This window comes from Pleurodeles waltl, chromosome 12 (genome assembly GCF_031143425.1).
Source record: "Pleurodeles waltl isolate 20211129_DDA chromosome 12, aPleWal1.hap1.20221129, whole genome shotgun sequence".
Taxonomy (NCBI): domain Eukaryota; kingdom Metazoa; phylum Chordata; class Amphibia; order Caudata; family Salamandridae; genus Pleurodeles; species Pleurodeles waltl.
The window spans coordinates 233,678,744-233,702,803 of record NC_090451.1 but is presented as its reverse complement, the minus strand read 5'-3'; the positions used below and the strand labels follow the sequence as shown (position 1 = coordinate 233,702,803).

General features: G+C 47.4%; 1 protein-coding gene across 5 annotated transcripts in view; it reads right to left on the bottom strand.

Annotated features, from left to right (window-relative positions):
• PMFBP1 (polyamine modulated factor 1 binding protein 1) overlaps positions 1-24,060 on the bottom strand; it is an 881,291-nt gene that overhangs the window by 106,639 nt on the left and 750,592 nt on the right. For all 5 annotated transcript variants that reach the window (XR_011199809.1, XR_011199811.1, XR_011199812.1 and 2 more), the window contains one exon: positions 16,072-16,239. Coding sequence is in view for 1 of the 5 variants with exons in the window: in XM_069216463.1 (XP_069072564.1) it covers positions 16,072-16,239 (168 nt within the window). In the remaining 4 variants the exon portion in view is untranslated. The remainder of the gene's footprint in view (positions 1-16,071; positions 16,240-24,060) is intronic.

Sequence of the window (24,060 nt, the reverse complement as noted above, 5' to 3'; positions counted from 1 at the left end):
TCTGTAAGCCCTTCCCATGATGTGATTTCTGCCTCTTCCTGGATTTTTCTATGTGGCCTAGGTCCTCAGATCTGGACCTTTTGTGTGGCCTCTCCGACCCACTCTCCTCACCTGAAGTACAGGATTTGGCCTGTAACCATGTCAGGAGCATGCCCTCACGGTCTCTGAGGGTCTTTGTGGAGAAGGTGCGACATATTTTGCAGTCCTTAACCTGATGTTGTGGGTAGAGACAATACAAACAGTCTTTATGTGGGTCAACCACATGGAGCCTTTTCTTCCCACAGGTCTTGCAAGGGCGGAAAAGGCCTTTCCTAGAAGAATCTGACATATTTTCAACTCTTTTGAGAGAAAAAAAATCTGAAGTAGAAGAAAAAAATTTAGCAGAGCTCAGGGAGACTCCCTTCACACGACGTGCGGTAGAAAATCTGAGGAAGGGAGCTTCTCTGGAGAAGGTTCTAGAGGGTGCTGGTGCCTGATTGGACAGCAGGCAGGTTTGGGTCCTTTCACAAAAGGACATGGATAGGCTATGTGAGCAAGTGCTGGCTCCATTATAGCCTATGGCAAAAAATATATATTTATTATTTATTGCTATTTTATGTACCGTGGGACTCCCACTTCGACGGGGATGATTCAAGCATGTGAGTTTATGAAAGATCCAATACTGGATAAGTACAGGGGCTGGCAGAACCAAAGTCATTGGATCAAGTATGCCATCCATCAGACCACTGTCTTGCCGAACTTGAAGACTCAAAAGGTAGAGAGGTATATGGCAATATCTGTTTTGGTGCAACAATGAGTTTTTATGAGAGTATCTATTATGGTACTATTGTTAAGTATTTTTAAAGTAAACAATGAAATTATGACATTAAACTAGTACTGTTGCATCGTGGCTATAAGTAATGTACTGAAAAGAAATCAGTCAAGAATCTAGAATGCATTCACTGGTGTGTTGAGGAATCTAAGATCAGAGTCAGCTTTTTTATTCAGAGCAATAGCTTCAATGGCCCAAATACCGTACAAGTAACGTTTGCTGCACAGCTCGCTTTTCTAATCAACACTTGAAGACAAACCTGTATGGTGAATATCAGCACAAATCCTCTCCAGTATTTGCAAAATCTCCTTTATAACGTTTGCACTGCTCACCCCATTTTTTCTTTTACATTCCTATTATCACAAGGCTGCTGCTTCCTTCGGGAATAGCTAAAAGGTCTCAATATTTCCCTGTATATTCATTCACCATTTAAGTTGCCCTTTCAACCCATGAACTGGTCAGCTGACCTTGCGGAAGCAGTGGATTAGAGGTAGCCTGGCAGCAGACAGACTGCACGCCTGTTTCTATTGCCTATCAAAAGTACCTGATATAGAACTATCTCACATACAAATAATGTTACTTCTTGCTACAGTTTTGCATTCTCAGATTGCATGCTATCTCAAGAAGCTACCACTATATTCCTAAAGGCCTTAATGAAAAACTGACCTAGACATACAACATATGGGGGTGCCTCTCAATTTAAAAAAATATATATCTTTATTGTTTTTTGTAATTACAACAGAATCGAGATATGTGCCTGAATAATCACAAAGCAATGAAGAATACATCAACACCTTGGCAATAGTCACTGGATGATAGGTTGTGTGAGATGCTGTACCTAGTGGAGGTGTCCATCCCATCTCGGCTTCAGGAGAGAAAATACCAAATGTGGTGCTGTGCATCTGTAAAAGAAAACACTAACCAGAAACAATCCAGGTACATGGGGATGGAAGGGAGCATGTCAACGTCGCTGTGTACAGGTGTTGGGGTGAGGAGGAAGGGGTTTGTTAGCATCTACTTTGTTTAGGGCAAGGAATGTCCACACTCCCTGGTGCCTTAGACTGATGGGAGATATAAGAGGAAAGCAGTCTCAGTCAAAGATATTCACAGCCCTCGGACTGAGAGGTCGAAAGCATAGGAATTCCAACCACAAAAGGAAGTTGATCAATGGCTGCAAAAGGTAAGTGAAACATTTCTCAGTTTGGAAGAGTTTATGAGAAGTGCTCCACTGTCAAAGTCTGCCAGAGGCATGGAGCCAGGATGCTGATGGGGAGGTTCGTCCACTTCCAGTATAGTGCAATGAGCTGTTTAGCAACCGCGTCATGTGGCAAGTCAGTGCCCAATCTGTATGAGCCATGGCCTCCAAATTACGAGGTTTCATGCTGAAAACCAGGGTAGAGGCTCAGCTGGAAGGGGGTAGCCCAAGACCTTTTTGATGTGGCCAAGGATCTCCTTCCAGTATGCTTAGAGCACAGAACAGGACACCTGTATGTGCAGGAAGGTCCTCTTGGCAGTGCAGCAGTGCCAAGAAATCGAGGGGGTGGTTGGGTACGTGCAGGAGAGCCTGATGGGGGTCAGGTACCATTGGATCAAAACTTTCAGGGCTGATTCCCGCTGGTGAATACGTCTGTGGATTCTGGGAACATCTCTTCAAAGGACTTCCCATTCTTAATCCATGTAGGAACATTCCAGGTCGGGCTCCGAGAGTGAGTGGTAAGGATGTAAGGTGTGAGGTTTGGATTCATTGAGCGTGGCACAGGTGCATCAAATCAGGCCCTTGGTGCCATCAAAGCACCTGAACAGTTTTTCAAGAGAGGTAGGGGCTTGTGTGGCTGGTTGTGTGTTTAGAGGGTGGAGAGCCCAGTGGTGCAGCTGGTAGAATTGAAGGTGATAGGTTTGTGAATTCCTGTTTACACTGTTCAAAGGTTTTGATAGTTGAGCCCTGAAAAGGGTCACTTAGAAGCCTACAGTCTCCTTGTGACCAGCCCCCAAATGACCTGGGGTCGAGGAGAAATCCGGGTTGCCTACCAGGGGAGTGTTGAGTGAGGGAAAGGTAATGAGATCTCCCCCAATAGCTATACGGTCCCATATTTCGAATACAGATCTGGTTGTTGTAACTACGTATGTGCTCTTGGGGCAGTTCTGTTTTGGGAGCCATGCTAAGTCCCATAATGACCATTAGGTCACTGCACAATCGATGTGCAGCCCAGGCCTCCTTTCGATAAAGGAAGGTGTAGGAGTTTATTAGAAAGGCGAGGCTTTCCTCTCCCTATATAATGGTGCGTATTTTGTTTTAGAGAACTTGGATGTCTCACAAGGTGACCATGGTTGGGAGGGACTGAAATAGATAAGTGTGTTGGGTATAATACATTCATTTTGATCACGTTAATGCACCCCAACCAGGAGATCTGGAGGGGTTTCCACCTCCTGAGGCCTTCCAAGATGTTGCAGTAAAGGGGCAGCCAGTTAGTTTTTGTCCATAGTCAAGCTGGGGGACTGTGGTGAGGCCCAGATATTGCATAGACTTAAGTGCCCAATGAAAGGGGGGCAGTGACTGAATGTTGGGGAGTAGGTCAATGGGGATGGTGAGGTTTAGAGCCTGTGATTTCTCTTTGTTAATTTTGAAACCCGAGACCTGCTCTGAAGTGTCAAGTGCACTGACTACAGTGGGTAGGGAGATCTTGGGGTTTGTCAGGATGAGGAGAAGGTTATCTGAGAAGAGGTATATTTTTTGGGTTCTCCCAACCAAAGGGGATCCCCAAGATCTGTGGACTGGACCATATCGGAATAGCTAAGTGTTCGACCACGAGAGCAAAGAGAAGTGGGGAGAATAGACATCTCTGCCTCGTGCCCAGTTCTTTTCTAAGGAAGGGGAGAGTAGGCCATTGAGAGGGACAGATGTAGACGGTGCTTAGCATGCTGCCATGATTTTATCGATCATTTTAGGTCATTTTAGGAGTGCAAGCTTGTGCAGCACTGCTGTGAGAAAGGCCCAACTGACTCAGTCAATGGCCTTCTCCATGTCCAGAGATAAGAGCAAAGAGGGAATGTTGTGATAGTGTGCCTTTTCCATCAGGTAGGCCAGGCAGCTAATGCTATCCGATCCCTGGAAGTTGTGGATGAAGCCCACCTGATCCGGATCAATAAGGGTGGGGAGAAAGGGTTCTAAGCGTCATGTGAAATATTTGTTGCAGATCTTGGTGTTTGTACAGTATATAGGGTGGAAGAGGCAAATTTGGTGGGGTCTTTGCCAGGTTTGGGAATGAGCACTTTGCGCACTGTGGGAGTTAGACCTGTGAATGGGGTAAAGGAATTGAATAGCGGGGTGCGGTGATGTAAGAGAAGAGGCAGAAATAGTTCGTAGAATGTAATTGGGAAGTCGTCAAAGCTGGCATTTTTCTCGTTGGCAGGCCATGAAGGGCTTTCTGAATTTCGGTGGGCTCTAATGGGGCCTTCAGGAGATTGCAGTGTCCAGGGTGCAAGGGCGCTCAATCACAGGTTGAAAGATATGCTTGGATGTCTTGGTGGGTTTCAGTATTTCTCTTATAAAGGGCTTGATAGTACTCTAGGAACGCTGTCTGTTTCTCTGGTTCCCTTGACTGCCCAGGTGTGTCCCTCGCCTATACCCGAGCTATATGTGTCTTTGCCTGTTGGGTGTACGACTTGCATGCTAAGAGAGTACCTACCTTGCACCCTTTGTCATAGTAATATAGTTTTAAATATAGGAGCAAGCATTCAGATTGATTTATCCTGTGCATTCAGAGTTGGTTGCACAGGACAGCATGTTTTCTGTGGAATGCCCTGAATGGTTTCTGACTATCCTGGCATTCCTGCTCTGATTTCAGCACAGAGGGAGCTTTTGAATTGACAGGACTCCCTGACTCTATCAATCTCAAGTGAAATGAGTGTGCCTTGTATCGTCACTTTTCAAGGCGTTCATAGAAAAATAGTCTCTGATAGCCATTTCCACTGTGTATATGTCTACTGTATCACGCAGAATGTTAGGTTTAAGGTGCCATCACGTGTAGCCCAAAGGGGGGGGGGGGGGGGCAAGGCCCTATGGCCAGTAAATTTCCATGTGGGCATTGTCAGAAATAGAAATATCCAACATCGCCACCGTACCCATGCGTCGAAGAAGGGGCTTGGAAACAAATATGTAATCTATTTGTGAACAGGAGTTGTGGACATGAGAACAGAAGGAATAGTCTCTAATACCTGGATGAAGGTATCGCCAGGAGTCCAACCATCCTAGTTTGACAATTTACTTCCTGAGGATGGCCGACATGGCCCTCAGATCCTGACAGGAGCTCTGACTTCTGTCATGCGCTGCATCCCATACCAATTTAAGGTCGTCTCTGGCTATTATGCTCCCCTTGGTGTCTTTCAGGTGGTCTTGGAAAAGCGCAGAAAATCGTCCTGGGTGGATTTAGGGTCATATACATTTAAGAGCGTCAGACAGGTGTCCATTCTCATTAGGTGGAGTTTAAGGAATTGTCCCTACCTATCCTTATAGACAGAGATGTCCCTTTCCTATGTAGACTTTGAGAAGTATGGCTGAGCCCACTGTTTTCCTAGTGGTGGAAGCCCACAATTGATGGGGATATCGAGCACTGCGGATGCAAAACCATCTTTCTGGAGAAGGTGGGTCTCCAGCAGAAACATTATGTCAGGGTTGTGCTGTGTGAGGTATCGCCATACTTAGTTGAGCTTGTTGGTGGAGTTGAGTCCTTAAGTTTAGGAGGAACAGTGGTCTTCTATTTATAGTCTGAAACATATGGTCAACTCAGCCAGATAAAACTCCCTAGGTATGTGGAATGGGTGTAAAGTCTGTTCCACTCAACAAGAGGTGCAACCCTCTAACATGGATGATGGGGGAGTGGAAGCAAAGCTTCTATGGGAAAGCGGGGAAGAGAGGAGATATAGGGACAAAAAATAGAAACAACACAATGAGTCAGTTGCTCCTTGTCTGTTGCACGGCCCTCATCTGTGGCCCACTCAGGTTCTCCTCGTCAATGTGAAGGAAAGCTACTCATGAGATTGTTGCTTTGTGACCCGGCCTGTCCCAGCATGGGAGGAAAAGGGGGTCGGCGTTCATATTTTGAAGGTGGGCAAAGGCATCAGCCTTTGCAGTGTCGGAGGGGTTCGGTCCGGCCCTCTTTGACCCAGAAGGCCGAGTTACTGTGTGCCATCTGGGTGCCAGTTAAGTCACTTGTGAAGGAGTCGAAATCACAGTTGCTGGGGCTCTCAGGCACTTCAAGTCTAGGAGTTTCGCAGCCTCCTGAAGGGAGCAGACTAGATGAGTTTTTCTGTTCCACATGAAGATTAAGCTGAATGGGTGGCCCTATCAGTATTTTGTGTTATGCTTTTTAGCTGATCTGTTTTCAGCTTAAAATATCTGTGTTTTTTGGGGGTTTTTTCGAAGTTATTGGCGCCAGGTCTTGGAAGATGAATAGTCGAGCCTCTGAAAAATAAGTCTGCTTTTCCCCTGGCTTTGCTCATACTGTCCTCCTTGTCTTCAAATAAATTAACTTGGGTGAAAATGTCAGAAGTGCCATCCCTACGTGGATTCAAAGAGAGTGTCATGTGCGACCATCTAGTTGGATTGGGGGTGCCTGGGGCTGGCCCTTGATTGTGTGGAGCCGGTTTCAGTGAAGCCCAGTATGTCGCCTCCCTCTGCTCCTCTTTGAACTCCTTTAATTCTTATGTTGTTGCAGCAACTCCTGTTTTCCAGGTCTTCCTGCTTTACTTGCAACTCGATCTGCTGGTCCTCCAATATGCTGCGATGCTCCCAGATCGATTATTGTTCTTCCGATTTGGCATCTAGGGAGCGTTCCATGGTGTCTACCCTATCGCCCAGATCTGTGATTTACCCAGCAAGCTTCTGGTGATATGTTTTAAATTCCGATTTCAAGCAGCTTATCTCAAGGCAAATGTCCTGAAGGAAGCTGCCCAAGTAATCCTTGGTGATGGGAGTGGAGGCGGACATCTCATCGGCACTGCTCCTAGGGTACTCGAGTTTCACCAGTGTGTTTAGTGTTGTTTGCCCCCACAAGCCGGTAACAGAGCTTCTCTTGTGCTGCTTTCCTTTCACCATGGCAGTGCCTTGAGCGGGTAGGTCACCTCTGAGGTTGGAGATAGTGAAGGTGGCTTGCCCTGGGCAGTACTTGAAGAGCGTCAGTCGTTTCCACCACCAGGGACATAGCTTGTCAGTAAAATCTTGTTGGGCGGGGGGTGTTTGGGCTTCAAATTTTTCCAACAATCACGCTGGCATATAATGTTATAGGAAAAGCAGGGTGCATGAGAGGTGCCTAAGGGACAGTGGAGAGGGAGATGAATGTGGATTGGTATGGTACTAAGTGAGAGAAAGCAAATATTTTGTAAAATATCCAGCATTTTTGAGTACCTTCAAAACAGAGGGAGAGAGGGTATGTGCATTTTTGCCTGTGAGTATGCAAAGATCTCTGGTGAAATCCAACAGAGACCACCCTACACCTGACTGAAAGCACCTGTACCCAACAATTGATCAGAAAATACATTTATTAAGGGAGTGTGACTCCCCAAATACCCTGACTCTACACCCCCGCCCATCATGAATGGCATAGAGCTGAGAGACGTAGCACGGGATGGGGGGGGAGCTGAAGGGATGCGAGGAGACAGTAAGTCTAGCCCACCCGAACCCAGCTCCGTGAGTTAGCAGGAATACCAATGCAGACCCTGGGTGTACCTCTTCAGGGAGACTGAGGCTGGGGCAGAACCCTAGGGACACCTCTGTCAGCACGGGGTCAGAGCTGGCGGTCCTCCCCCTGGTCACAGTGTGTTCCTTGTACTTGGCTGTCGAGGAGGACATGCAGGGTTTGGAGGAAATCCTGGCTAGTATAGCTTGGCTAGTTACTGAGCCGGAGAGGCAGCAGGCATCCAATGCTTGCCAGTATGGTTTCAATGGGAGGCAGACATGGGAATGGCAGATCGCCACCACAGTTACATCCTAGAGACAAGCCAAGGTTGCCCAGGCCAGGCTAGGGTGATGGCAGTCACTGAGATCGGAGCAGCCTACCAGATAGGGGTGAAACCTGCCCATGGTCCCAGGAATGGACAGCTCTACAGGAGTCCAGGGTGTTGTCCTAGCTGCCACTGGGGAGATTTACAGGGCCAGGAGTGAGAAACAGGCTGCAATCCCCATGGACAATGTGCCCCCAATGGCCCAGGGTGTGACCATCGGAAGTCCCCCGGGGGCAGCCCAGCCAACAAACCAGACACGTTGCGCAGGAATGGGCCAGGAGATCCTCTCTCTCAGCTGTAGGGGGTGGGGAGATCCCAGTTCTCGGGTACGTCTCTGTAGGAAGCTGGCTCTGTATATACTATATCAAAGTGAGATATAGTGTGCACCGAATACAAGGGTTCCTCAGAGGCAATAAAAGATAATACTAATGCTCTATTTGTGGTAGTATGGTCGAGCAGTTAGGCTTATCAGAGGGTAGTGTTAAGCATTTGTTGTACACACACAAGAAATAGAAGAACACACACTCAATTACTAAACTCAAGACCAATAGGATTTTATATAGACAAATATGTTTTTGTTAATTTATTTATAGAACCACAAGATTCAAGGTACTTTGCATAGATATAATCAGAACTTTGAATGGAATTAACAATGCATACAGTTTTCTTTAAAATGGCAAAAAGCTATTTTAAAAGTGTATATAGTGCAATTTTCAACAGTTCCTGGGGGAAGAAAAGATTATACAGTTTTACATGTAAGTATTTGACTTACAGTTCCTATTCCGGGTTTTGGGTAGTCTGTTATTGGGGGTTCAAGTGAACCCCAAACACCCACCACCAGCAACACAGGGCCGTATGGGTGCAGAGGTCAAAGAGGTACCAAATTAACGTGGGCTCCTATGGAGACAGGGGAACACTTGGAATCCGGTCAGCCAGCAGGTAAGTACCCGCGTCTCAGAGGACAGACCAGGGGGGTTCAAGAGAGGACTGGAGGGGCCCCAAGTAGGCACCAAAAACATACACCATCATCGGCACCAGGGCGGCCGTGTGGAGGGTGCAAACAGGGCGTCGGGTTTCCAGTGCAACCCTACGAGGGGACCGGGGGATCACTTTGAGGCTGCAGATGAGGTCCAGGGGGCCTTCTAGGGCAAACCACCGGCTGGACACAGAATGGGGCCGCCTGCTGGTTGATGCTACACTGGGGGTCAGGTTCTCTAAGGCCTGGGGGCTATGGGTGCAGTGTGCCCTTTAGGCATCCAATATCTTCATCCGGAGCTCGCGGTCAGGGGGGTCCTCAGGATTCACTTTGCAGGTGTTGTCGTGAAAGCTTGGAGGGGTCAACCCAGGGTGGGCTGTTGTTCCCAATTGCCTGGGGGCCCTTTCTTGCTGGGTGAACCACCTGGAACGGGCCGTGGGCATCGGGTACACAGGGGTCAGGACTCACACGTCTGGGGTGAGGTGGGAGTCCTTGGGTGAAAGTTTCTTTTGGACAGAGCTGCTGTCCTCTGGAGTTCTTGGTCCTTTGGGGTGCAGGGCAGTCCTCTGGAGTTGTCAGAGGTCGCTGGGCTTGCTGGATGCGTTGCTGTTCTTCTTGCATGTTCTTTGAAGCAGGAGACAGGCCGATAGGTCTGGGCCAAAGCAGTTGTCTTCCTTCTTCTCTGCTGGGGTTTTCAGCTTAGCAGTCCTTCTTCTCTTTGTAGGTCACCAGGAATCTGGTGAGCTGGTTTCAGGGAGGCCTTTAAATCCTAGATTTAGGGGCGCGTTAGGGGTCAGAGGGCAGCAGCCAATTGCTACTGTCCCTGAGGGTGGTTACACCCTCCTTGTGCCCACTCCCTTTGGGGAGGGGGGCACATTCCTATCCCTATTGGTCCCTGTCCTCCATACCAAGATGGAGGATTCTGCAGGGAAGGGGTCACCTCAGCTCTGGACACCTTAGGGGTGGTCCTGGTCACTCCTCCCTGTTTTCCCTAATTTTTCCCGCCGGACTTGCCGCTAAAAGTGGGGCTTTGTCCGGGTGGCGGGCATCTCCACTAGCTGGAGTGCCCTGGGGCACTGTAATCCGAGGCTTGAGCCTTTCAGGCTTACCGCCAGGTGTTACAGTTCCTGCAGGGGGAGGTGTGAAGCACCTCCACCCAGGATAGGCTTTGTTTCTGACCACCGAGCGCACAAAGGCACTCACCCCATGTGGTCAGAAACTCGTCTGAGAGTGGCAGGTTGGAACAGACTGGTCAGTCCTACACTAGCAGTTGGGCTGACATACACGGGGGCATCTCTAAGATGCCCTCTGTGTGCATTTTTCAATACCAGTGTAGGTTTATTGTCCTGAGAAGTTTGATACCAAACTTCCCAGTATTCAGTGAAGCCGTTATGGTGCTGTGGAATTCGTAATGACAAACTCCCAGACCATATACTCAATATGGCTACACTGCACTTACAATGTCTAAGAATGGACTTAGACACTGTTGGGGCATATTGCTCTTGCAGCTAGGCCCTCAACCTGTGGTATAGTGTATCATGCATAAGGGCTGTAAAGCCTGCTAGAGGGTTGACTTACCTATTTCACAGGCAGTGGTTTGTGGGCACGGCACCCTGAGAGGGGTGTCATGTCGACTCTGCCCCCCCCCCCCCCCACCCTGCACCCCCCCACCAGCACACACAAGCTGCAAGGCAGTGTTCATGGGATGAGTGAGGGGTCCCCCAGGGTGGCATAATACATGCTGCAGCCCTTAGGGACCTTCCCTGGCCACAGGGCCCTTGGTACCATGGGTACCTTTTATAAGGGACTTAACCGAGTGCCAGGGCTGTGCCAATTGTAGAAACAAAGGTACAGTTTTAGGGAAAGAACACTGGTGCTGGGGCCTGGTTAGCAGGGTCCCAGCACACTTTCAATCAAAATTGGCATCAACACTAGGCAAAAGGTGTGTGTGTGTGGGGTTGGGGGATTAACCATGTTAACAGTGGCACTTTACTACAGTCCCTATCAGTGGGACCCTCACTAAGTCTGGAGCCAATTCTAAGGCCACGCTCGGCAGGCTCCTGGCAAACACTGCTCCCAGCGCCAAGGGGGCATATGGCAGGCCCTGCCAGAAGAAGTCCATGCCAAGCCCTGGAGCCGCCAAACATCCCCTCCCCCCCTCGGCCAGGAAGATTCACTCCGGGGGCAGCTTCAGCATAGTAAGGGAAGCTGCAGACCCCAGAAGAACCTTTCACCCAGGCAAGCCAAGATGGCGGGCGGGTTTTCTCGTCTCCATCAGGCCCAGGCACTGTGTCAGCTACAGGGTCATTGCCTTGCAGAGGCTGCCAATCATCCCAAGACTACACAGTCATCTTGGGTGCTCCCTCCAAGTGATGTTTCTTGCAGTGGGGTGTGCTTGTACTCACATTGGGGCCACTGTGGAGCAGAGCTGCGGAGATGACCATCTCACTCCATTCCCAGCAAAGCCAAGCCCCACGCTCTCATTTTTTTTTTCCGATGACACTCTTCTTACTCTCCATCCATCCTCGTTGTGTACAGCCTACTCTAAATTGCATGCAAGTTTCTATTATTCTATTTCTCCAAAATGCTTACACCTCATTTCATAAGTCACGTCATCTCCTGCTCCCTTGCCTATGTTAAGTCCACCAATCATTTGTAAAAACTCACTTAGCACCCGCTAATAATCACACCTCACCCCTATTCATGTAATCTACCACAAAGAAACTACAGCAAATTAATGAAATTGCTCCTTTGAGAGCACAAGACTAATCCCAATAACCAACAACAACCAATAACTAACATATTAAAGCCTAAACTTGGGTTCCAAAGCAGCAGCATGTAAAACCACTACATAAATGGAATCACAATGCAATATATGCTGCGTATAGACAAGCATTCAAGTGACAGAATCTGGGGTGGGTCTTCAGATTCAGCTTGCAAGATTCAGGCAGGACTCCTCTGCAACCTCTGCTTTGACTTCTGACCTCCAGAACCACAACTGGGCTCTCCAGGAACCTACAAGCTGCAGATTCACGAAGAGGCTCTTCTGTAACAATGAGTCCAAAGTTCCTGCCAGCTTTGCAACAGTTTCCTCGCCGTGCATCCACAGAAGACTGCAACTCTTCAGCCTGCACAAGAAGAAGAAAGGATCTCCCTTGGAGTGAAGGAGTCACTTCCCTACAACCGCAGACACCTACAACAAGCGACCGGCTGTGTGGATCGCCTCTCCTGCTGAGCTGCGTGGATCCTGCATTACGGTTGGTGGTCCAGAGTAGTCATCTTGGTCCTCTCTGCCAGCTGTCCAACTTTGGTGGCGGTAAGCCTTTGCCTTCCCACGCAGAACAGTACCCCTGTGCACTGTATCTCTTGCAGCTGCCAAGGCTTGTTTGCAACTCCTCCAAGGGATCTTCAGGCGACGTGTATCTCCAGCCCCCAGCACTCCATCCTGCAAAGCATAGCCTCCTGTGTGGTTCTCCTGCGGCATGCGATCCACTTTTGTAGTGCTGCATGGGCTCCTTCTGTGTCCCCTCCAATGGGACTCCTGTGGTTGCTCCTGTAGGCTCTCTGCGACACGGAGGGTCACCTGTGACTTCCCCTCCTGGGTTGTGTCGTCCCGGGCCTTGCTGGTCCCCGGCAACACCTCTTTTCCATTACCCGCTAATTTGCCTTTGCCAAGGCTTGCTGGCGGAAATCCTGCACAGACACCCATCTGCAATCTTCCTTCCAGCATGGGACACCTTCTGCATCCATCTGGAACTCGTCTCCGGCTGCTGGGCTGCAGTGCTGACCTGTTCTTCAGAACCATCAACCAACTCCTGTATCCACAGCTGGGTGGGTGGTACCTCCTACTCCTGGACTCCACTGTGACTCTTGGACTTGGTTCCCTCTCTCCACAAGTCTCTCTTCAGGAATCCACCGCTGGTTTTCTTGCAGCCTTCTCTGGGTGTCTTCTTTTTCTTCTTTTGGATGGTTTGGGGAAAATCCAGTGTTTCTACACATTTTACTTACCTAGGTGGGGGTACCTTGTTCACATTCAATTTTTTTAGTATATGGTTTGTGTTCCTCCTAGGGTCACTATTGGTTTTTACTTTTCGCACTGTTTTCTAACCTTTTCTATGGCTATTTATGATTGCTAGTGTATATATTTAGTGTATTACTTACCTTCTAAGGCTGGGTTACCTGTCTAGTAATTTGTGGTGATTTGTTCCAAAGTACCTTTATTTTTGTACAACGGAGTGTTTTCTTTCATGTGTATAAGTGCTGTGTGACTACAGTGGTATTGCATGAGCTTTGCATGTCACAGCTACCTCTAGAGAGCCTGGCTTCTAGACCTGCCTACACTTCACTAAGAGGGGATACATGACCTGTATAAGGTGTAAGTACCATTGGTACCCACCAGACACCAGGCCAGCTTCCTACAGTTAATGTTTTTATTTTTTCACTATGATCTTTTGTAGGAAAATGCCACTGTTGGCATGGCTACCCCATAACTTTTTGCCTTTTGTTGATGCTAGCTTTGATTGAAAATGTGCTGGGGCCCTGCTAACCAGGCCCCAGCACCAGTGTTCTTTCCCTAAAACTGTACCTTTGTCTCCACAATTGGCACAGCCCTGGCACACAATTAAGTCCCTTGTAAATGGTACCCCTGGGTGTGCTGGTGGGGAGAAAATGACTACGTCGACATGGCACTCCCCTCAGAGTGCCATGCCCACAACCCACTGCCTGTGGCATAGGTATGTCACTCCTCTAGCAGGCCTTACAGCCCTAAGGCAGGGTGCACTATACCACATGTGAGGGCATAGCTGCAAGAGTGCTATGCCCAAACTGTGTCTAAGCCCATTCTTAGACATTGTAAGTGCAGGGTTGCCATAAAGAGTACATGGTCTGGGAGTTTGTCAGACACAAACTCCACAGTTCCATAATGGCTACACTGAATACTGGGAAGTTTGAGCACTGATGACAGTGTGAGATTTGTTGAGAAATGCACTCAGAGGGCATTTTAGAGACGCCCCTGCATGCCCACCCAACTGCAAGTGCTAGGCTGACCGGTCTCTGCCAGCCTGCCACTTCCAGACTAGTTTCTGGCCACATGGGGTGAGTGCCTTTGTGCACTCTGTGACCAGGAACAAAGCCTGTCCTGGGTGGAGGTGCCTCACACCTCCCCCTGCAGGAACTGTAACACCTGGCGGTGAGCCTCAAAGGCCCAAGCCTGGTGTTACAAAGCCCCAGGGCACTCCAGCTAGTGGAGATGCCCGCCCCCCGGACACAGCCCCCACTTTTGGGGTCAAGTCCGGAGGAGATGATGAGAAAAATAAGGAGGAGTCACCCTCCAGCCATGACAGCCCCTAAGGTGTCCAGAGCTGAGGTGACCCCTTCCTTAGAAAATCCTCCAACTTGGCATGGAGGATTTAGCCCAATAGGATTAGGGATGTGCCCCCCTCTCCAAAAGGAGGAGGCACAAGGAGGGTGTAGCCACCCTCAGGACAACAGAAAATCAGATTCCTGACGACCTAACAAGAAGAAGGACTGCTGACCTGAAAACCCAGCAGAGAAGGAGGAGACCACAGCTGCTCTGGCCCGAGCCCTACTGGCCTGTCTCCAGATTCAAAGAACCTTCAATAGCGCGCATCGAGCGGGTCCAGCGACCTCTGCCGACTCAGAGGACTGCCCTGCAAACCCAAAGGACCAAGAAACTCTAGTGGACAGCGGCTTTGTCCACAACAACCAAGAAGAAACCATCTTTAAAGGGACTCCCACATCACTCCTGAAGCGTGAGTCCCCAACACACTGCACCTAACACCCCCAGCCCGTGTCCAGAGAAACTAACACTGCAGTTAGGACCCCCAGGTGACTCCCATGACGTGTCCACCCTGAGACGACCTCCCTACACCCCCACGGCGACGCCTGCAGAGAGAATCCAGAGGACCCCCTGACAGCAACTGCCCGGTAACAAAGAACCAGACGCCTGGAAGAAGCACTGCACCCGCAGCCCCCAGGCCCGAGAGGAACCAACTACCGGTGCAGGAGTGACCAGCAGGTGGCTCATCTTTGCCCAATCGGTGGCTGGCCCGAGAAGCCCCCCCCTCCCCCTCCTACCTGCATCGCTAGAGTGACCCCCGGGTTCCTCCATTGAATCCAATACAAAACCGGACACTTCACCCGGCTGCCCCTGTGCAGCTGAGGGTGTATTTTGGGTGCCTGTTTGGGACCACCCTAGTGCTCTACAAAAACCCTCTGGTCTGCTCCCAGAGGATGCAGGTACTTACCTGCTAGCAGACTGGAACCGGAGAACCTCTAGTCTCTATAGGTCCCTATGTTATTTTGGCCCCTCTTTGACCTCTGCACCTGACCGGCCCTGTGTTGCTGGCTGTTTGGGGTTAACTTACACCCCCCAATGGTGAGCTGCCTATGCCCCGGAGACTGAACTTGTAAGTGCTTTACTTACCTAACAAACTAACCTTTACTTACCTCCCCCAGGAACTGTTAAACTTTGCAGTGTCCACTTTTAAAATAGCTTATTGCCATTTTATGCTAAACTGTGTACATGACTGTTTTGATTCAAAGTTCTACATTTACCTATGCCAAGTACCTTACAATTTATGTACTTACTTGATATCTGAATCTTGTGGTTCTAAAATAAATTAAGAAAATAATATTTTTCCATATAAAAACCTATAGGCCTGGATTTACATCCTTGAGCGTGTGTTCCCATTTATTGCCCGTTTGTGTACAACACATCCTTAACATTACCCTCTGCTAAGCCTAACTGCTCGACCACACTACCACAAACAGAGCATTAGTATTATCTGTTATTGCCACTATCAGCCTCTAAGGGGAACCCATGGACTGTGTGCACACTATCTCTCTCTTTGAGATAGTATATACAGAGCCAGCTTCCTACATCTTCTGAAACCCAGGCAAAGGTATTCAAAGCAGTTACTGGCGCTGTAAAAAATGTGTAATTGTAATCTTGTGAGTGGCATATCCTAGGTCATACATTACATACCATTGATGTTTAATGTGAACTACTATGATATGTTTAGATCTGCTTTTTGTTACAATACTGCTGTGTGGTTATGTGACTCGTGTACATGTTTTCATAGATTTTAGTGTGTGGGTCTCATATTTTTATTTATAGATAATAACTTGTTTTATTTCTGTGTGGGCTTATCTTACCCTAAATGTGTTTTTGTACGGGTTTGAGGGTGTGCTCTTCCATGATTGCATGTTTAATTCTATCTCACACATCTTCTGTAGTGATACCCTGAATTTCACTTTTGCTTACCTCCCTTCCTTCACCATGCAACTTGTCCTTGAGAGATGTTATCTGCAAACGGAGCATCACCAACTCTTCCTCTTTTGCGGACAGTGTTTGTGTATCCTCTTGGTGTCGTCGCTGCCAGTGCTGTAGTTGGTTATGTAGATCAGCAAGGCGTCCTTCATATACCCCAGCCTACCAAGATCAAGCATAGACTCAATCATTAAGCATATGCAGGGATAGGTTAAATAACTAAGGAGCAAATTGACCTAGCATACGTAGCGCCACAAATATTTCATGAAGAAATGCACACTTTGTGCATTAATTAAACCAATATATCCACAACAGCTACATTTGGACATATGTTGGGGTGTAACAATGTGAACTCATTCGTCATTTCCAGGATAATTATTGGTAATTTATATGCTATCACAAGAAGTACTAGTTTGCTTGAAGCACAGCACAGATAAGCTAGATTAGCGAGGATTCCAATGATAAATATCAGGAAAAAATTAGTATCTTTGCGGCTCTCTGTACCCTTATTGATTCAAAAGATTTTGCATACCATCAAACAGTAATACAAAACATTTATGAAATTCATTCCACCTATAAGACAAGTCAACAATAAGTGTAGAAATAAATTGTATACATTTTCTACATGAAAAACACATTATTTGGAGAAGTAGTACCTCTACTGAGAGTGTGAGATCCTAGGCAATTCATCATGAACTGTGTAGTCCATTTTGATCATAAAGGGACCTATCAGATTACTACTCTGTAGGAAGCTGGGTTCCGGTTGCAATACACCCCACTTTTTGACTGGTTTTTGATGCAACTTTGAAGTGCACTAGGTTCCAGGTCCCCAGTGCCAGTGTTTTGTCCTCCAAACAAGACACCTGGTCACTTGATCCTCAACTGGCCAGGCACTTTAGCACCTCCGTAAGCCCCAAGTAAATGGTACCCCAGTACCTATGGCATGGGTACTGAAGAGGGGCCTGCAGCACCACTTGTGCCATTCTATGGGACCCAGCACCAATCTTATGCAGACTGCTGTTGCAGGCTGCGTGACAAGGTGCTCCTTAAAAGTGAAAACAAAACTTTGCACACAGACTGTGTGCTATGTCTCCTAAATGCTGCACGTAATATTTATGTCACCCCTTCAGAAGACCTTCGTGCCCTAGGGCAGGGTCCATTATATTACATGTGTGGGCATATCTGCAAGAGCATATATGCCCCTGCTATGTTTTTGTCAATTCTTAGACATAGTAAGTGAACAGTGAAGCCATTTTAAATACATGTGCTGGACACTGGTCAATACGAGTTCCCCAGCTACATGAAGGCTGCACTGAAAACAGGGATGTTTGGTATCAAACATCTCGAATTAATAAACTCTCACTGATTCCAGTGATGAATTTATTAATACATTCACAGAGAGGGCACCTTAGAAGTGCCCCCGGAAAAACCTACGAACTGCTGTTGAGCTCACCGACTGGTTTTAACCAGTCTGCCACCAATAGACAAGAATCCGACCCACAAGGGGGAGAGCTTTTGCTCTCTGGAGGTCAAAAACAAAGCCTGCTCGGGCAAGATTGTTACACACCCCTCCCCACAGGATGACTTGCGTTCGAAGTCAGGCATTTCAAAGGAGCACACCACCTTTGGTATGCAGAACTGGGCTTCCTCTGAGGGAGATGCAAACCCCTCTTACCCTGGGCCCATCTAGCACCTGCCCAGGTGGGAAAATTAGGTATGCAGGAGGTGTGCTACATTTCCAGACTGGATACACCCCTAAAATGACCAGATTGAAGTGGACACAGATTAGGAAATTCCGCCATCTTGCATGTGGTGGAAGACCCGACGCCTCGAGACACCTCTGCACCCATTTGCCCTGGACTGAGAAGAAGAGGACCAAGGGTGTCCTAACGGCTCCCAGCCTCGTGAGACCTGAGCCAACTTGTTGACTTGGTCTTACTGGACCCCCAGTACACACCTGCAGACTGTTTCTGCGTGGTCCCTGGCGAGTGCGAGTAACTCCAGCACGGGACCAGACACCAGAAGACACCACTACACCCACGCCTCACAGCCCAAGGAGAAGTGGACTGATGGTGTCCCCACGGGCCCAAGGACTTCAAGGGTTGAGTCTTCCTGTGGGTTCCCCTGGACTGATCTTCCAGTCCATCCCTGCAGCAACTTTGCAACCAGACCAATACCCTAGACTTACATGGGGCACCCAATGCTGAACTGCACCCCTGCATTCGGCTGCCCCAGTGCCGCCTGAGGTGGCCTGCTGGCGTGGACTTGGAACTTACCCGTACTTACCCTAAATCCAGGAGATTGGTCCTGCAAGTCATTGTACTATACCTGCATACAGTGCTTGTTCTTCCTCCATAGATAACATTACCGCATTGGAAAGAAGCACTGTCAACTTTTAAAAACTCTAAAAAAAAATTCTAACTCAAAAAGTACTGACCTGACTCTGGTGATCTAGGTATCAAAGTTTATATAAAGATGCATGTTATTTTTATAAACTGGTGTCAGATTTCTTTATTGAGTGTGTGTCTCACTTACTGTATGGGTGTGTGCCTTACATGCTTAGCACTACCCTCTGATATGCCTGAACTGCTCGCCCACACTATCGCAAAAGAGAGCATTTGGGGTGCTGTTTGTTCCTCTGTTGATACCCTTGGGGTTTGCCTGGACCCTTTGCACAGTGTACCTCACAATATGAAAAGCCATCTTCCTACACACCCACATCCAGGGAAGTTGCCTGTATGAAGTAGGCACAAAATTTTACATTGAACTATCTTGAACAAATGTGTACTTTTACTGGCAAATAGTAAAAATGGAAGAAGGCAGTTCTACATACTTCACTAGCTAACAAAGAATGTGAGCAGCCTTATTCTGCACAAGCTGCAGACTCCATCCCAAGTTCCACCTGAAGCTCTGCACAAAGAGAATTTACAAAATGTAACACCAACATTCTGGTTCTTGCTTACTTCTTTGCAATTTGAAATACAATTTCTCTGTTTGGTTTAGTGGTGGGTGTTTGGAGTCCTGTTGACTACACCTTCATACTACTAAAAAATGACTTTAGAATAATCAAGAACTCCTCATGGACAACAAGTATTTTTTCCAATGCATTTGAGAATATGGCGTTGGTGCAATAATGATTACTGTAAAACTGACTGCTCATCTACCTAAGACTTTGCAGAGACACAATTGTTATCAAATACAGCAAACTTCTAAAACATGAAGGTTTTTGGCGTACTCAATAATGGACAGTTCCTCTGCAGCTGTTCTCACAGATTTGGAAGGTGTACACATGAGAAATATCAGGACCAAATCATGGCCTCCATGTGGCATCACCAAAGGTTTGGGAGGGAACAAAGTGTGTCAAACCTTAAAAAAATACACTTTGCAACAGGCAATTATAAGAGGGATGGTTGGTCCGGTAAACGCAAAAATGGCTAAAAGTGCTGATAATCTTTCATAGTGCCCACTGTAAAGCCTTGCAAAGCCAATGACAAAACATCAGACAGAACACAAATGTGTCCCAGCAGAGTAACTGGACTTTGTGGAATTGTGCCTGGCAGTCAGGGTGATATCTGCAACTTCAGTTGGCAAATCAAACACTGACAACTACTTCCACTGAATCTCCACACATGAAGGTATAGATTGCGCACATTTGAATGGAAAACCCTGCCGTGCTGCTGAGAAAGAAAAGCTTCCTGAAGTGGTAACCTGATCAGAGGGCAGATGCACATGCTGAGAAGTTCCAAGTACCACACTCTCCTGGACCAGTCTGGGGCCACTAGCATGACTTGGGCCCAGTCATTCCTAATTTTCTAAAGAACTCCAGGCAGGAGAGACAGAGGTGGGAAAACATACAAGATTCCCAGTGTACCATTCCAGTCGAAAACGGAACAGGAAAAAATACCGTTCTGGATTGCCCAGAAAACGAATCAGCTGGAAGCTGTGTTTCCCCATACGGGACCACAGGAAAAACATAGATTGCTCACTATGTGCTTGCCTTTTGGGATGGTTCCCACGGTGGATGACTGTGCCACATGGGGTTCAGTCTTCGCTGCCGACACTTGCCAACTTGCCGGAAGTGTTAAATACAAAATGAGCATGGGGCTGCACCAGCCCTGGAATGGGGAAGAAATTAATACGTAACTTTGACGCCGTATCCTCAGTAATACTCAGTAATATTAAAGGGGAAGCTGTAGCACTGGCAATTCGTCAGCGTCTCGGGGAAACTCCACACAAGGAACAAGAGAGACAGCTGCCGAAAATAATTTCAGATACCTATAGTAGTATAGGACGGGATAATTTGGGAGCCAAACTTAAAAAATTGGAAATACAAGGTACCGCCCACAAGGAGGGTACAAAGCAGGCACAAGAGGGCTCAAAGAAGCACTGGGACAAACAAAAAGATTTCAAAGAAAGAAGGAATAAGAGAGCTGATTCTCCATACCCAGAGAACTCCGAAAGGAGATATAATCTCAGAAATAGGGAGAACATTAAAACTCCAGACAGATATACTGATTCACGTCCCTCTCGTTCCTTTCAGGACGCACCGGATAGACGTAGCAAGAGAGGGGGCCGTCAAGATCGACGTCCAGAATACGTGAAAGAGAAGAAAGACTTGCCGCAGTCTACCATTAAACAAGAAGAAAAGAATCCTCAACAAAAGCCACAGTTTAAAAAGAAAAAGGTGGCGGCTCCGACAGTTAAAAATGCCAGTAAAATTGAGAACGCTGTTGAATAACAAGACGTGGGCAGTGACTCTGTTAGACAGTGCGGCAGAAGTCACGATATGTCGCCTGAGTCTGAAAGATCATCTGGATGCGACAGCAACTAGCGATTACATTGCGGTTGAAACAGCGGATGGCCGCGTTCTCCCCGATAGGGTTTATGATTTAAAAATTCAGATAGAGGGAGACGTGGAGCGCACTATTAGTGTGATATTTTGGGATGAGGTTACTAGTGATATCCTATTGGCCGAAAGAGATTGGCCACCTGAACACATCCGCAAGCTCCCGCATGGGGAAGATGTAATTTTGCCTTCTTTCTCCGATCTTGTTCCAGAAGCAGATAAAGAAGCCTATGCTTCTGAATGGGCTTTAGCGCAGGCACCTGCATTATATCGCAATCATGTAGGTTGGGACAAGGAGTCTCCTTGTCATATTATTCCCGTTAGGTCTACACCCCAACTGCAGCCACAATACCCTGTTAAACATGAAGCAAAAGCTCAGGTGAAGGAGATCCTATCACAACTCGAGTACCAGGGAGTAATTGAGCCCTGTAAATCTGCAATGAATAATCCGTTATTCCCCGTTGCAAAGCCAGACCATTCATATAGAATAGTCATTGATTATAGACACTTAAATAGTGACACACGCACGTATGCTATACAAAATTCACACAGCACAGCACTGATAAATAATATAGTGCGAAAAAAATATAAAACAACATTAGACATATCTAATGGATTCTTCTGCCAGAATTTAGCACATGAAAGTCGGGACCTAAGTGCATTTTCATTTGGCTCTCAGAAACGCTTTTGTCGTTTAACTCAAGGCTATAAAAATAACCCAGGCATGTTTTCAGCCCATGTAACATCAATATTACATGATATTGATTCCGAGGCATTGTCCTATGTGGATGACATATGTCTCACAGACGACGTCCTCGACATTCATCTTGCGAGGGTCGATGGGATCATTTGGGGATTTGCAGACCTCGGTTATAAATTTAATTTTAAGAAGAGCAAGATAGCCTTTCTTAGTGTATTATTCCTGGGATATGAGCTGTCAAACGAGGGGAAGAGCCTGGCCCCGCACTTTCTAGAGAAGTGTGCTCAACTACAGCCTCCAAACACACTTAAAAAATTGCAGTCATTATTGGGTTTCTTCAATTTTGGCAGAACATACGTTCCAGATTATGCAGAACGCATCAAGCCACTTTATGACTTAGTTCAGCCTAAATTTTCTAGCAGACACTGGACAATTGAACACACGCACATCCTTAGAGACATGCAACAGGACATGCTAGAAGCTAAACACTTACTCACACGTGGCAATAAAACAAACTTGGTATTCAGAATAATTGCTGGTGCCCTTGGATTTACTTATGTCACCTTTAATGAGGATGACACGGTAACGATCACATATAAATCACATCTGTACTCAAATGCTGAGCAGCGTTTTGCACCTACAGAAAAGATTCTAACGGCTGTTCAGATGGCCGTCATAAAGGAAAGGCCACTTGTCCAGGGGAAACGTATAATTGTAGTCTCCCCGGTGCCGGCCTTAGAGGCTGTCACCAAAGCAAGCGTTCCTAACGCAAAAGCATTACATCCGCGTTGGATCCAATGGGCAACATCTCTGACCGCCACTGATGTCGATTATATATTCGATCCAAAACTTCAGACACAGGAATTACTCCAGTATGAACAAGAGGACCCCGCTCCTCTAAATATCTTGCCACTAGACAGCTACCATACTGTCATATACAGTGACGGTTCAGCACAACCGGCTGTAGGTACTAAACATCAATACTCAGCAGCTTGAGCAGCCGGAGCAGAGTGATGGAAGATGGAGTTTTCCACCCTCACAATACCTACACGCAGACCTTAGGGGACTGCACGGCACAGTTGGCTGAGCTTAAGGCTCTTATTCTAGCACTCGAACATACTGAGACAGGAAGCCAGACTTTGATAGTCTGTGACTCATATTACTGCGTCCAGTCATACAATGAATATCTCAATCATTGGAAACTGAACGGGGTTAGAGATTCTAAAGGGAACACCATTAAACACAAAACATTGTGGGGGAGGGTGGCTGATCTTAAGGATAAGCTACTGTGTGTCCATGTAGTCCATACATTAGGACACCAATGTGTAGGAGTACACGTTACCGGTAATACATTGGCTGATGAAGCGACCAAAGCTACGGCTTCTGTGGCTGCAGTGACTCGTTCTCAGACGAGATTGGAATATAAAATACTGATTGCCGTTAAAGCTTCGGCTGCAGGCAAGCCCCTTCCGAAAGGATACCCTATGAACTATACTTACCATATCAGTGCACAGAATGTTACTTACACTACGATTCCTGGAGCTGGAGATTGAGTGATCCCCAATGATGACCAGAGATTAGATCTAATTAAAGCAGCTCATGAGGGTGTCGCTTCTGCACATGCTGGTATACAGGCCACAATAACACTCCTACAGCAATGCTACTGGTGGCCTGGTCTGTGCAGACGAACAAAGCAGTATGTCCTTTGCTGTGACATTTGCCAGCAGATCAAGGGCTCTAATATCAAACCCCCACCGCAGACATCCCTCTTGGTGTCCAACAAGCCACTACAGTGTGTGTACCTGGACCATTGTGGTCCCTTACAGCCTGATGGTGCATACAAATACATTTTAGTAGCTGTAGATTCCTGTTCTAGATTCCTGTGGTTATGGCCACAGCGGTCGGCTGACGCCCGGACTGTTATAAAAGACTTGCTGATCTTTATCGGTACCTATGCGGTTGCAGCATTCCATTCGGACCAGGGCCCTGCATTTGCCTCTAAGGCGTTCAGGGACACCATGGGGACGATGGGTGTTGAACTCCATTACTCCTCACCATACCATCCTGAGGGAAATTCGGTCGTGGAGAGGCGGAATCGTGATCTAAAGCAGTCCTTAACAGCTCGAGTATTAGGTTCAGGCCGCAGTTGGTTGCATCACCTATATGGGGTCCAGAGAGCACTGAATAATCTGCCAAGAGGGTCCTTGTGGGGACGCTCACCGTGTGAGGTTCTCTTTGGGATACCTATATATGTCCCAGATCTTGATGCCCCTGGTATGGTGGCAGCAGAAACTCCGGTTGTCATAAAAGAACGTCTCACTGTTTTACAGGAGCTTCAACAATTTTGTGATGATAAATCATCCGCAAGTGCTGCCACTTTAGGAATAAGGGATTTGGCGAAAACTTCAACTGGCTGGATTCCTAAAGTTGGGGATCT